Source organism: Aplysia californica, unplaced genomic scaffold (genome assembly GCF_000002075.1).
Source record: "Aplysia californica isolate F4 #8 unplaced genomic scaffold, AplCal3.0 scaffold01110, whole genome shotgun sequence".
NCBI classification, from domain to species: Eukaryota; Metazoa; Mollusca; class Gastropoda; order Aplysiida; family Aplysiidae; genus Aplysia; species Aplysia californica.
In genome coordinates this window covers 169,594-184,769 of record NW_004798380.1, presented here as the reverse complement: position 1 = coordinate 184,769, position 15,176 = coordinate 169,594, and the positions used below count along the sequence as shown (strand labels likewise).

At 40.6% G+C, this 15,176-nt stretch overlaps 2 protein-coding genes across 2 annotated transcripts in view; both read left to right on the top strand.

Moving 5' to 3' along the window:
* The window catches only part of LOC101848254 (acylamino-acid-releasing enzyme), a gene marked incomplete in the record, with an annotated part of 39,323 nt that overhangs the window by 8,066 nt on the left and 16,081 nt on the right, over window positions 1–15,176 (top strand). The window contains 10 exon segments of the mRNA XM_005111730.3: window positions 104–195; window positions 2,392–2,432; window positions 3,052–3,173; window positions 4,000–4,057; window positions 4,842–4,942; window positions 5,455–5,506; window positions 5,907–5,995; window positions 6,774–6,915; window positions 8,231–8,314; window positions 8,814–8,894. Of these exon segments, the coding sequence (XP_005111787.2) occupies window positions 104–195; window positions 2,392–2,432; window positions 3,052–3,173; window positions 4,000–4,057; window positions 4,842–4,942; window positions 5,455–5,506; window positions 5,907–5,995; window positions 6,774–6,915; window positions 8,231–8,314; window positions 8,814–8,894 (862 nt within the window).
* LOC118478888 (putative protein TPRXL) lies at window positions 9,868–13,366 on the top strand. Its single transcript, XM_035973294.1, has one exon. The coding sequence runs from the start codon at window positions 10,879–10,881 to the stop codon at window positions 11,887–11,889; it is 1,011 nt and encodes a 336-aa protein (XP_035829187.1). The 5' UTR covers window positions 9,868–10,878; the 3' UTR covers window positions 11,890–13,366.

The following is a 15,176-nucleotide window of genomic DNA, read 5'->3' as shown; positions in this document are numbered from 1 at the left end:
GGAGGGAGGGAGGGAGGGAAGGAGGGAATGAGGGAGGGAGAGAGAGAATCTAAGTATATCTTTAATTGATCAACATTTATAATATCTCCTCTTTTCCTGGCAGGCCATGTGGGCACCGGATGACGCTGGTGTTGTAGCCTGTGGTTGGTCCCATGAGCCGTACAGGCTGGGACTCAAGTTCTGCTGTCAGAGGAAGTGAGTTCAGTTTGCCTTCTGGATGGAGAATCTTATTAAGGATTCAGCGTGTGCAGAAAGTCCCAGAAGTTTAAAACTGAAGTTTTGGGAATATGTTGGGTTCCATTTTGTTGTTTCTTGTTTGAAGGTTTATGGTGACCAGTTGTATGTAAAGTTGACTTTTCTTATTTCTTCTATGATAAACTTGTTAGAATTCTACTGCATTCTGGTGGCACTGTTCATAGTTATGTGATCCTTTTCTCTAAAATCACTCTATTGTGGGCAGGGGCTTTTCAGAAAACATTTTGGTTTTTTGGTTAATTGAAACTTCATTACATGAAGAATTGAATTGCTCCCTAGATACATACAGGGTATTATACTGAAAGATTGATTTACATTCTAAATAATTACGAGTGAACCTGCTCTAACGGTAAGCAGTTTCAAGAAAATCTCTTGTACAAACAACCACTTCCCATCTCCCCTTTGGGTAAAAAAAAAAAGAAATATTATAAGGTCTCTGTCAAGGATGCCAACCTGTTTAAGACAACTGCTTTTCATTTTGACAATGGGTGGCCATCCTGGACGATTTTGAGTGTATATTGTGCCTGTAATACAACAGTAATACATAACACAGTGTTACAACAAACAACTTGACTGAGAGGATGCATGGGTGGTGGTGGGCACTCTCATGTGGTCTGTTCTTTCCTTCCTATCAAGCATGTATCATACTTCTCCTTTTTTTTCATATATTACTCTCTTGTAACACCTCTAATCTTCGGCACTTAAATTACCTTTTTGTGTTGAAAGTGCCTTTAAATTCTTACTAAAAACTAAAGTGAACTGAGAGGCTGAAAAACTAAGAAGAGCAAAATGGGTCAATTGCACTTCACATTCAGGTTCTGAATCATTATTACTCTTTTACACAGTGCTAAATAACTCAATTTCCTGTCTCTACACTAGATACACAACTACTGGTAGGCATGTCATGTCAGCATCACTGTAACTCATCTTTTTCAAAATCTAGATTCTAAATCTAGATGTATATTAAAATAAAATCAAAACACAAGTCTCTCTGAATAGCTGAATCCAAACTTGCTTCAAAGGGAGCTAGAATATATTCTAATGAATCAGAATATTGTTTTGATGATGGTCCCTGTTAACATCAACTTTTTCAAAATTACCTTTATCATCAGAGCCACATGTAAAATAAAAACATATACCCTCACTTAGTTTAAGACATTTTGCCCGTCAAGGATTTAACTAGATCAAGGACAAACTATCAATTTAAGACTGCGCTCTGAAGGGAAAATGCACACTGTATGTCATTTATTTATCCAAAAACAATTTTAAAAAAGAATGATGAAATAGAGGATAAATGTCTGCCAATGCTGTGAAATCCACGGACACCTTCACCTACAATGGATACCAGGACATTGCGACATCTACGGGAACGACCGAGCTGACGCCCTGGCCAACAAGGAAGGCCCCCTCGACCAGTCCCACACTCAAGTCGATATCGCGTCAGCAAGCTCGTGCATCTCACGTTGCATCATTGCCCACGCATGGGAGAAAACGCGAGTGCACGACTCCGTCGGATGAAAGGTGAAGCCACCACCGGAGAGGTACAAAGAGAAAGACCTTACCGTCAGACAGAGAAGAGTGTTATCGCTGCTAAGATGCAACGCGAAGAGCCCCATCCTGCAGACGTATCTCCATGCAATAGGCTCCGCTCCCAATGATTCCTGTCTGGCGTGTGGCACAAGTCCTGACGACCTGCAGCACTTACTGTATGAGTGCCCGAGGGGGGAAGCACATCAAGGCCCACTTATGGAGAACAACGCGAGACCGGGCCCGGATGTACTCTGGACGAGGCCACAAGAGGTTGCCGCTTACCTGTGTACCTGCAGACTGCCGCCCTCCTAACGGAGGCCAGCCAGAGGAAGGAAGGAAGGAAGGATAAATGTCTTGAATAGCTCAAGTTGAACAGTCTGACTAACAATTAATTTAAATATTTATGGTGTTATCAATTCACAGTAACACTACGTGTTTAAGCTGACATGAAGTGTTACCCTCATACCTACGGTGGGCAACTCAACAAACGTATATGGTGTGTAGCATTATGATGTGAAAAAAATTATATACTTTTTAAATTCAAATTTTTTTAACGTTTTAGGGTCCTTAACATTTTTTTGTTTTTTGTTTTTCTTTATTTCTCAGGAGCTTCATTTACTATTTGGACATCCAGAAAGGATCAGTCGGTATGTCTGCAATGGATGGAGCTTTATTAAGATGTTTTAAATGTTGATTCAAACTGCTGTAGCAAAGATTCTATCAGCCATGGCTACTTTTTTTGTTGAACTATTTCTGTCCCTTTTTATTTTGTAATGAAAAGAATAACAGTTTACTTTGCAGATTTAAAACCAGGCACCAAAAAGCTTCCCTGTCACTATATCTTTCAAACTTATTTCATATTGGCAATCCTGTGCTGTTGCTCCTCTATATACCACCAATCTCATAAATGAGTCGTCAATGTTTGTTGCGAGAACAGAATGCTGATTCAAAGATGGTGCAACAGGAAAGAGTGACAGCAGACAGATATTAGAACAATGCGGTGCAATCGTTAGCTAAAAGTAGCGTCTTACATCACCTTTCTCTAAGTATATTCCACAACTTTTTAAGGTGAAAAGGATTAATTACAGTGAAAAGTTAAAGTGTTTTTTGGCCAACACTTTTTCCTCTGTGTATTGGATTTTATTTTTTGTTCCAGACTTTTCTTTTTACCTTAAGTATTTATTATGTTATGAATCTTTTTGATTATGCTAGAGCAGGTATCATACAGTAATGGTAGTACCTTTTTTTTTACTGTATGTTTCACAGAAATCCTGAGTGAGGAAGGCAGAGGTGTGAGATTCCCTCGCTTCAGCCCTGACATGAGCACGCTTGTGTACCTGGACACCCCTGTGGGAGGGCCTCACAATCAGTGTTCTCGTCTCATCAAGGTAAACTGATGTTAAAGGTCAAAGATATATTTTTCAAAATAGGAGTACCACTTCTCTAGACTTGACAATAATTTTGGAGTGGGTGGTTAGCGGGTGCTCTGGTGTGGTTTGCTCCCTCTTTCCTTTCAAATACGTATTGTCCTTATCTCTGCTCCTTCTTTTTTTGTGTGTTTGTTTCTTCTTTGTAACCCCTCTAATCTTCGGCCTTTATATGACCTAATTATGTTGCAAGTGCCTTAAAATGCTTTCTAAAATTGAAAATAATTTTGGGACTGTGCAATGTTGTTAAAATATGGTCGCACCTGTCTTTAGATGGAATTGCAAGGGAGCCAGAAAAAAAATAGATCTTGTACGTTCTCTGTCTTGGACAGGAGAAATTTTGCGGTTGGTGTGTGTGTGGGGGGGGGGGGGGGATCCAGAGGACCAACCTGCACAGGGGTGAAACTGGAAAAGTGACCCCGTGATCGTAAATTTGTTTTAAATCAGGGTTGAGTGGGCAGAGCATTTTCTGTCTTCAACAGGTCAAAATCCTTTGAATGAAAGGAATCTCTCTCTCCATTTCCTGCTATGGTTTTTGTTTCAATCATCTTGAGCTCTCAAATATAGTCAAACCTGCTCTAACAGCCACCTGTTCAAAACAGTCACCCGTACAAATGACCACTTCTCCCTTTTCCCCCTTGCGTTTTTTTTTTCTATTATAATGACATTATCCAAGATATACACATTTCTAAGACAACCATTTTTCTCATTGACAATGGGTGACAGTCATGGACAATTTCGACAGTATGTCGCAAAAGTTTTTTCAGTCTTATTTCTTTTGTTCCAGATTGACTGGGCAACACAAGCAAGAAGCATCGTTGTAGATGAGGTTTCCAATGCCCTAGGTAAACGAGTTGATTGTTATATATATGAATACACCTGTCTTGTTTGCATTTAAAAATGCTGAAGCCAAGAGAGAAGCCTGCAAGTTGTGCACTTACATGAGTGGAAATGAAGTTTTAAAATGTTCAAAATGTGGCAATTTTCTCTGCAAGAATTGGTCTCATTGGGCATAGTGGAAGCCCCAAAGTTATCCTAAAATATTATTACTATTATTATTATCATCATCATCATCATCATTATTATTATTACAAGAATTATTATTACACCTGTCTTGTTGAAGCCAGTCACTTTTACCTTACATTGTACTAATTGACTGTTCCAAATCATTTTCATGCAAATGATGAGCAGACTACTCACTGCCTTTAAATTGATTTTGTTCAATTCCTGTTACTTTAAAGTCTTGTGTTAGTGAGCTAAAGTAAAGTACATGGATGATTTGTTGGGCGCGAAATAGCCATTTTTCTGGAAAAAATCAGTTAGTTTAATGAATTGCATTGATTTTCTGGAAGTTGCGCTTGTAATTAGTGAACAGGAAAGCATTTCTGTGGATTCTGATACTGATTGTTATAACCACTCTTTACTTTAGGTTTATTTGAAAGAACGAACAGAATTTTGTAACATGATCAAATGTGTGTTCTTTTGTGTAGGAATTCTCTTGATTTTTAACATTACTTATTATCTTTCTGGTTTGTGGTTTCTTGTCAAAGATACCATCTGACTAATATTTTACCATGTCTATTTTTTAAATGTACATGAAACATGTTTCTCCTTTTTGTGTCCTCACAGCTTCAGAATTCCCTGGTATCTTCACCTATTCTGTTGCCAGATCTTTGTGGTTTGATGACAATGTTCACCTGGCTCTGGAAACAAGTTGGAGAAGCTCGTCTGTAAGGAATATTCCTGCATGATGTGTGCTTGTGTGACAGCACAAGAAAGACCCTCCTGTCTGTCACATTTATTTATCTAGTGGTGTAATGTCAAAGAGTTCCTGAAATAAGGGGAATGCCTGTGTACTTTCAGTGGGGCTGAGTGCTATATAAATGCCATGTATATTATTATTAAGTAATAATTTGATGCACTAGTCTCCCTGTCTAGAAAATAAGAAAAATTAACATTTTTCAGCTAATGCTGTGTGATCATATCCTGTTGCAGCACAGAGGATGGCAGACTCCATAAGTCTTGGCCCACTTTTAGCAAGGGAAAGACTGTGGCTGCAGATGTTGTTTTCGGCTGTTATGTGCATGTTAGAATCAGCAGCAAAATGATATTTTGCAGAATTACTCTGCTCTATAATGTGCCACTGGCTGTGGAAATGTTGATTTGTATTTGTTTTCCTTGTGTTCAGAAAATTGGAATGATTTCTTTGTAACTATGGTGACTCAAAATATCCTTCTTTCAGGCTGTGATTATCATCAATACAAAAAGTCAAGAAGTACGTCGATTGCGAAAAGGTAAATGTCTTTCCTTTATCATTTACAATTTGTATTTTAAAAAAATTGAATCAGTGCAGCAGCTTTAGGCAAAGAAACAGGAATATGGGGATGGTCAGATGGAATTGAGCAGGACATTGTCAAGACGTGTACTTTACTCTCCAGGATAGTTTGTGGGAAGTAAGAACAAGTGACTCTAACTTTTTGTTTAATAAACATCTGCTAACTATTCCTTTGATATCCGTTTTTATTGATTTTATTTTTTACTGTGTGTCTTTCAAGATTGGATTATTTACTTGCCTCATGTCTGATGCTTATTGGACTAATTATAGAAGGCCAGGCATCGAAAACTGTTAAAATGAGCTCATGCTGTAGTTGTTCATACAATAACAGCTTCTCTCTAATAATTGTGTCTTTCCAGAAACAGAAAAAGGCTCCATGAATTTGCTGTGCGTTGAAAATGGCGTGCTTGCTCTCACATGTTCTTCTCCATGTGAACCTTTCCACTTGGTGAGTATGTCGGCCAGTCTCTTGTCTCTTCCCAGACTCTTCTTCTGCTCTTTCAAAAAAAGATGAATACCGAGTTCCACAATGATGGAGCATCTTAATATGTGATGCATCGTGGTGAAATTAGGGAGCTCGTCAAAATAATGTATTAAAAGAAACCAGCATTTTCCCTTCAGTTTGGCAATTTTTATCGCATTCTTGTTTTTTGGCTCAGTACCTTTCATGTCCATGTGAAAACTCATTTCCATTTGAATTTTACTGAATCTATTGAAGTAACTAAACTCTGGTGACCATTTTCTCACTTATTTTACTCTGAATCCTGGTGATCCCCACCTCCTTCAACTGCAAATCTCTCGACTTATATTCAAGATACACGAGTATTTTTTCCATTGAAAGCAAGCCAAATGAGCAAGCTTTAAGACAATACCAGTAACTCCACATGCCCAAAAATTGACAAGCGCCTGATTCCACTGTGTCGTAACACATATATTTTCATCATCATTTGTTATAAGATTTTACTTTTTAAAAACATTTTCCTACTCTTCCACAAACAAAGCCCACATATTTTATATATCATGTTGTTACTTTGTACAGTGAGCTTTCATTTATTTTTCGTTTGATCTATACATTTCATATGCATGATTTACGCCTGTATAAACTTTTAATAGCTTTTTGCTAGAAAGAGGGGTCATTCCAATTATTTCTTTCACTTTTACTTGCAGCTGGTATGTCTGCAATAATGTTGCACTATGATTTTATTACTATTTTGTTATGCCTGCAGGTGTTGGCCCAAGTGCCTGACCTGAGTGACCTCAGTCAAGTGAAGTGGGTGTACCCTGACGGAGAGCCCAGCTCCCTGGCCTGGCTGGACTGGTCAGTGCTTACTCACAAACCCTCGTCAGACAGAGTGAACCCCAAGTATGGTAAGCTGATCCTTCTTCATTTACTTCCTTCTATAATATGTCTGTAGTTGCAAGAATCAAGTGGACTATTTGAAACTGTCGTGCAGGGCACAGTAAAAGGAGGCAAAAGGAGGGGAAGGCAGAAGAAAAGATGGGAGAGCACCACAGAGTGGACAGGCCTTGAGAAAGTCCCCAACAACAGGAAGGAGTGGAATGAGATAAATTAAGTCATCTATGGTGCCCCAAAGTTCTTCAAGACCATGGGATTGATGATGATGATATGTCTGTGGTTCCGTGAGAAGTGAATGGTCATTTTCAAATTTTGTCCTTTGAATTCTTCTCTGTTCCTCACTAGCTGACCAGCATTTGATTTGGTGGTGCTTTTTCTTGACTTCGCCTGAGTTTTTTTGGGGGGGTTTTCTTATGCCTATCTTGGTAGCTTATTCCCATTTCTAGATAACTGCAACATGACTTAATCATTTGTTGCTCAGAAAAATAAAGTTAAGCACTTGGAAAAAGCAAGATCACAGACAAAAACTTTCAGATTAGTTGGAATTCAACAGAATCTATCTACCCTCTAGAAATGATGAAATTGTTCATTTACAAAGTCTTGAACGGAGAGAAAGAGAAGATTAAGATGATCGAGTCAAGATCCTTCGTTATCTTTTTTTTTATGTCATCATAATCAATCATTTTATGTTCTTTGTTAATGTTTGTTGGTTTCTTTATGTTTTCCAATATCGGGCATCATCCGCTCATAGTATTGTCTTTCATGATGGATGATGCTTGATTTTTAAAAAATGCTAAATTTCTTTCTCTGACTAAGTAATGCTTGAGAATGTATGGTTTTCAGCCTATTCAAAATGACAAAAGAGTTTGCAGCAGTTGTATAAGAGCATCTTTTTCAAAGTTACTTCCACTGTCTTAAATTATTTTTAGATCTTACAAGAGATGTATCTGAGTAGAGAGATTTGTAAAAACTGGGTTATAAACTGCCTTGGGGCATGGTTGATAAATTCACAATCATACTGACTTTTGAAATTTATTAGGATCTCTTTTTTTTTAAATTAGAAATGTGAAGAGCATTTTCCTAGTGAAGTGAACAGGACATAACTTTTGCTTTCATGAACAGTGAGAAGGTGGGTTTTTAAATGTGGTTAAGGTGTCTTTATGGAATTTTGCTAGAAATAAAGTACCTCTCTTTTCGAAAAGGGCTCTTGTTTTTTTGTTTTTTTGTTTTTGGGTTTGTTTGTTTGTTTGTTTAAAACAAAAGTTGTTTTTGAAGTATCTATTTCCTCTTGCTTTGTTTCTATACATTTGATGATGTGTGTTGCAGCTTCTCTGGATTACGAAAGCATATTGTGTCTTCCAAAGCAGACAAATAAAGATGTACAGCCACCTCTGATTGTGTTTTCACATGGTAAGTGTAATGGTCAGTGCTTGTGGTCCTGGCCACCTGAAGCTTGCTTCTCTGTTGCCAGTAATTAGAGAGTGGTTGTTGTAAAGTAATTTGACACCTTTCTCTGCAGAGCCTGAGACTGATTCTGACTGATTTGTTGATCCTAAACGAATTCTTGTTTTTATAAAAGCCCTTTGTCTTTACTCCAAAATGTAAATAGTGTTATTTGAAAAAATCTAAATTGCTGCTTTTAAAACTGAATTTTCACCTTATATTTTTAGATACTTCAACCACTCCAACTTGCAAAGTAAAAACCAAGCCATGCTATGAACTAAGATGAAAATAACCGACTTGCATACCATGCACTCATATGACCTTATGCAGTTGTGAATGTTGTAAAACTTTGGTCAAACTAAAATTTATCAAACATCTAGCATTTGTTTTGAGAGTGTATAACCTGCCAGGAAGTAATTTAGGCTTTTATCAAATCTTTTCATGCTTTTGGACATTTTTTTTTCAGGAGGACCAAATTCAGTGTTTGACACGTCTTTTGTGATGGCCACGAATTTCTTCTGTCGTTGTGGTTTTGCTGTTGTGATGGGTGAGTTTGCAATCTCAATGTTTTGCTTTTTACCTCTTATTTTTTCAATTATTGTTTACTCTTTTTACTGAAGTTTAATGCCTTATGGTACTAATGGGTGGTTGGTGGGTGTTGTGGTGGAGTTTGGTCTAGTCCTTATCTCTCTTGCTTCTTTTCTTTGTATGTTACTCTCTTGTAACACCTCTAATCTTCGGCACGGGGCTCTCGTGGCCTAGAGGTTAAGGTGTTGGCCTCTCATTCAAAGGTCCCGGGTTCGATTCCGGGTAGCGACCAAAAAATTTTCTTCTCTAAAATTGTCTCCTTTCACATCCTTTCCTGATCTCTAACAATGTTCTGTTGTCTGCTTTCATTTCCACTTTCTGCCCCCACCCCCTCACCTCCTTTGCCCCCTCCTCTGGGCTCCTGACTCTTTCTGCAGCCTTTCTACTGCTACTCCTTGGCTCCTCCTAACTGCTGTCTTTCTGCCACACCCCTGATCTTCTGGTAGGAAAGATCTACACCTAGCCTTCTCGGACAAGGGCCAAAAATCTCGGAGGGCCCGTGTGCAAGTTGCGCACGTTAAAGATCCCTTGGTGGTCTAAAATCGATAAGAGTAGGCTTCGGCCGCCACCCGGGCAAAATTCAAAATTTCCTACCAACGAAAAAGTATTAGGTGTGTCCCGCGCGCTCATATGACCTTATGCAGATGCGAGCGCCGTAAAACCCTATACTAAACAAACAACAATCTTCGGCACTTATTTGACCTATAATTATGTGTTGTGAGTGCCATTAAACTCTTACTAAAGCGAATCTAAACTCTTGGTACTTGTACCCCCAGTGGGTCGGGGGGATATGAATAGACCCACTGCTCCGCCAGCAGGAGGTGCAACCCCTTCACTGGCGATTTGTCGCCCATGGACATCTACGCTCAGGTGCACATGGGCGACACTTGCTTTGGTGTATCATCTGTCTTCTATCGTCTTTCTTCCTTCTTCTTTCATCCTTCCCCGAGCTGACCGGGGAATAAAATAAAAATAGTTGGCTGTCCCATCAACAGGGGGTGTAACCCCCCCGCTGGTGGGATACCACTCGTACATCACTAGCTCTCTGACGTAGGGGTGGCATCTTTTGTCCGCTCTTGCTATGTCTTCTATCCATCTAGGTCCGGTCCAGCAAAGAATAGACACCAAACCCCCGCAACGCGGGGCACCCCGTTGACCGTGGGGTGCGACCCGTACGACCGGAGAAGGGGACCCAGGTGGCTGAGGTGTGGCTTTCCTCACCAACACGCCACTTTGTCCCTGGATTCGGTCTAGACGGGCGGTTGCAGTGGCCTACTGCACTCAATCGGTTGCGACCGGTTCATAGAACCGATTTTGGCCAATCTTGGTTAGAAGGCAAGATTTCTTGCCGTCTGATTGGGAGTATACCTCCAGGGTAGCCCTGACACCTGCTATGGACTTCCGAGCAGTGTCCCCTTGTTGGACTCGGTGGTGGGTGGGGAGCCCTGGAGATGAAATAAAAGACAAAATACACATGGATTCAACCAAAAACATTTCTCCCACCCCAATTCCCAACAAGTCCCAGACAGGAGAAGCAGGTGCAACTCCTGGCCTGGGCAAAAGAAAGAAGGGCCTTTCGGGCGAAGATGCTGACAATGTCAGCATCTGGGACATACCCAAGAGAACATCATTGGGGTGGTCACCATTTTTGGTGATCTCCCCAAAAGATGAAAAACAAGACACAAATTTAACCACACTAAGCGTCTTCAAAATTCACAAATCACTAAAACAAAAACATTTCCCTATTCACAAGCCAAAATACATTTAAAAAACTAGGATCCACGGACCTCCTGATACAAGTCAGTTCCAGCATTGAATCAGGCAAACTGTTGGCCTGCACCTCGTTTGGTGGCATCCCTGTATGTGTTCAGCCTCACAGGAGTCTGAACACATCCAAGGGTGTCATCAAAAGCCGAGAGCTCTGCGGCTGTACCGAAGAAGAAATGGTTCAGGAGGTCGATGGAATTGTCCATGCTCGTCGTATCAAAATACGGCGGGATGGCAAGGAAATCTGTACCAACACGTGGATCCTTACCTTCAACACACCCACACCACCAACAAAATTAGACATTGCATACTTAGAACTCGAAGTTAGACCATATATACCGAAGCCGATGCGCTGTTTCAACTGTCAGCGCTTCGGACACACACTGCTACGCTGTCGCCGTGGTGCAGCGTGTCCTCGCTGCGGCAAGGAGGGACACTCTGGGGAGACCTGCTCTGCAGATCCCTGGTGTCCAAATTGTCGACAGGGGGGTCACTCTGCATCTTCGACGGAGTGTCCGAAGTGGTGTCAGGAGAAAGCCATCCTCACACATAGGGCCCAGTACGGCGGAACGTTCGCTCAAGCAAGAGCAACGCTATACCCAAAAGGATCGACGCCGAAGAATACAACAAAAACATATTCAGAAGTCCTGAAGACTGTCCCAGGGTCAGTAAACCCAACCCGAAAGGTCCTTCAGACAAATAGAAAGCAGAACACCTGCAAAAAACACTCCAGTCTGGAGACGGAGGAGGACATGGAGTCCACTTCCTCCACTCCTATCTCCCCCTCTCTCCATCCGCCATCTCCCCACACCCCCTCTTCATCACCACCCTCTCAGCCATCTTCTTCATCCTCACCCTCTTCATCATCCTCACCCTCATTCTCATCATCACCCCCATCATCTTCACCCACAACCTCCTCCCCATCATCATCCTCACACAAATCACCACATCCTACACCCTCATTGCTTCAACCTCCATCCCATCATCCTTCATCCAATAAAGCCCCTCCACCCACTCCCCGCACCCGCTCCCCCTCCTCTACCCACATCCAGGACTCCGGTCCTCCTCCCCCTCCACACTCTCCCTCAAAAAAGGCTGCAGTCCACCATGACCGCTGCAAAACAAAACAAAGACAAAGGTCACCAACGACCCAAAAAAAATGTATCGAACCCGTGCCCTCAAAATAAATTAAAATGGCAGTTCTTCAGTGGAACATTCACGGTTTGCGTGCAAACCAGGCAGAACTCTCTTATCTTTTGACCTCACACACCCCAAATGTAATCTGTCTACAAGAAACTAAATTGCCAACACCCACATTCACATTAAAAAACTATCAAACTTACAACCAAATATACACCGACAACCAAATCGCCTCTGGGGGCAACTCCATTTTAATAAATAACCAAACACTACACAGACAAATACAACTAAACACAACACTTCAAGCAGTTACGGTCAGGGTCACCCTACACCGTCCTATAACTATCTGTTCAATATACATCCCTCCAAATTATCCTCTATCTTTAAGAGAACTAATAAACCTCAGAGACCAGCTCCCACAACCCTTCATCATGTTGGGAGATTTTAATGCCCATAGCCCTCTTTGGGGAAATGAACCAACTGATACTAAAGGTAAAATCATAGAAGATTTCTTAATAAAAACCAATACTAGTATTTTTAACGACAATTCCCCAACATTTCAAAATTCAAATAACCTAAACTTTTCATCCATAGATTTAACCCTTTGTGATCCTGACCTAATTCCAGACTTTCAGTGGTCGGTCCTGGACGACCCACACGGATCGGACCACTTCCCCATCAACCTAATTCCAGATATTCCACACCCGAACTCCTATCCCAGACCGTTTCAATCTTAAAAGAGCGGACTGGGATGGGTTTCACATGGAGTGTCTGAAGAAACTCAATCCATCTCAAACACAAACACATACTTTTGAACGATTTCATGAAACCCTTCTCGAGATCGTTCAAAAACACATACCAAAATTATCCACCAAACCCCGAAAAAATAAATGTTGGTTCACTGAAGACTGCCAAAAAGCTGTTGCGGCCAAAAAATCAGCTCTCAGGAAGTTCGTCAACTCTAAAACTAACGAAGACCTCATTAATTTCAAAATTGCGCGAGCCCAAGCACGCAGAAAAATCAGAACAGCCAAGAAAATATCTTTTCGAAATTATGTCTAAAAAATCAACAACACACCAATGCACAAAGTCTGGAAGATGATAAAGAAATTAAAAGGTACTAAAAAAGACACAATCAAACACATCCTTAAACCGAATAACTCCTTCGTAGAAACCGAAAAAACAGTTGCTGACTGTATAGCATCAACTCTCTCCGGAAATTCCTCTACCCACAATTACAACCCTGAATTCAAAAAAGTAAAAATGTCTTCTGAAAAGACAACTGTTGATTTTACCTCTTCAAATGAAGAACACTATAATTGCAGCTTTTCTCTTAACGAATTAAAATGTAATATTGCAGAACTATCAAACACAGCTCCAGGCCCTGATCAAATACACAACGAAATCATCAAACGTCTTCCAGACGAAACACTCCTATTACTCCTTGATATTTACAATGAACTCTGGCATTCTCAACAATTTCCGAACAGTTGGCGTCTTGCCACTGTTATACCAATCCCAAAACCAGGAAAAGATCACTCTAACCCATCAAACTACCGTCCCATAGCCCTTACAAACTGTTTCTGTAAACTTATGGAAAAACTTATTAACAAACGTCTAATGTGGTTTCTCGAAACCTCAAACTCCTTATCAAATTTTCAATGCGGTTTTCGCAAAAATCGCTCTACTATTGACCATCTCGTCCGACTTGAAACTTTCATTCGGGAAGCTTTCATTCGAAAAGAGCACCTTGTGGCTATTTTTTTCGACTTACAGAAAGCATTCGACACCACATGGAAACATGGTATTCTGAAAGACCTGCATGACTTGGGCTTACGCGAAAATCTTCCCAAATTTATACGAAACTTTTTGAAAGATCGATCATTTCAAGTAAAAGTAGGTTCAACCCTATCAAATTTACACACCCAAGAAGAAGGCGTCCCCCAGGGAAGCATCTTATCGCCCATTCTTTTCGAAATCAAAATCAATTCCATCACAAAAACCCTTCAAAACAATATTGACTGCTCACTTTACGTTGACGACTTCCTCATCTGCTATAAATCCAAATCCAAAATGGATCACATTGAACGTCAGCTTCAGCTTCAACTCCATAAATTGGAAACTTGGGCAAACAGGCACGGGTTCAAATTTTCCACATTAAAAACAAACTGTGTACATTTTTGTCTGTCGCACAAGTGTGTGCGACAACCAGATTTATATTTGTTTGGAGAGAAAATTCCTGTTAAAAAACAAGCTCGTTTCCTGGGCGTAATCTTCGACAATAAACTTTCTTTCCTACCACACTTGAAAGACCTAAAGACGAGGTGTCAGAGTGCTCTCAACGCCTTTAAAGTATTATCCAATCCTGAATGGGGAGGAGATACTGAAATACTTCTTCAACTTTACCGTTCCCTTGTCCGTTCCAGGCTGGACTATGCCAGTCCTGTTTACGGATCAGCCAGAAAGTCTTACCTTAAAATTCTAGACCCTGTTCAGAACCAAGGCCTTCGCCTTGCCCTAGGCGCTTTCCGTACTTCACCTGTAGAAAGTTTACAGGCAGAAGCGCATGAACCATCTTTGGAACTTAGAAGGAAAAAACTCTCTTTGCAGTACGCTTTGAAACTTAGCTCAGTACCCCAAAACCCAGCCCACAAATGTGTCTTTGGCCTTCCCGAAGACCTAAAAACCCAGCCCACAAATGTGTCTTTGGCCTTCCCGAAGACCTAGAAACTCAATCTCAAAGACATTGATTTTTCTGAAGACATAATCGAGCCCTTTGCCATGTCCAGCATACCTCCATGGTATTTAACCAAACCAAACATAGATACTAGTCTTGAAAAACACAACAAAAAGTCCACAGACAAAACTACATACTTAAACTCATACAAACAGCTAATAAATAGACACCCTGAAGCAGAGACACTCTTTACAGATGGATCCAAAAATGACTCCTCAGTAGGAGCTGCTGCCCTTGCATCGCCACACAGCTTAAGCTTAAGAAAACTCCACCCAGAAGCTTCAGTCTACACTGCTGAGGCTACAGCTCTTGAAATGGCCCTAAATATTATAGATCAATCAACCAAGTCTACCTTCCTAATCCTTTCAGACTCTCTCTCTTGTCTGAAATCTTTAGAGCGCTCTGACACCTCCGACAACAGAATTTTGAAACTTATCATTAAACTGCATTTTCTACATCAGTCTGGAAAAACTATTACAATAGCTTGGCTTCCAAGCCATGTAGGCATTGATGGCAAAGAAGCGGTTGACCAATTTGCCAAAGAATCTCTAAAACTACCTGAGAACAAAAATAGTAAAATCCCTTTCTCTGACATGA

Coding starts and splice junctions, on each gene's coding strand:
- LOC118478888 (XM_035973294.1), top strand. CDS start 10,879: ATGGTTCAGGAGGTCGATGGAATTGTCCATGCTCGTCGTATCAAAATA.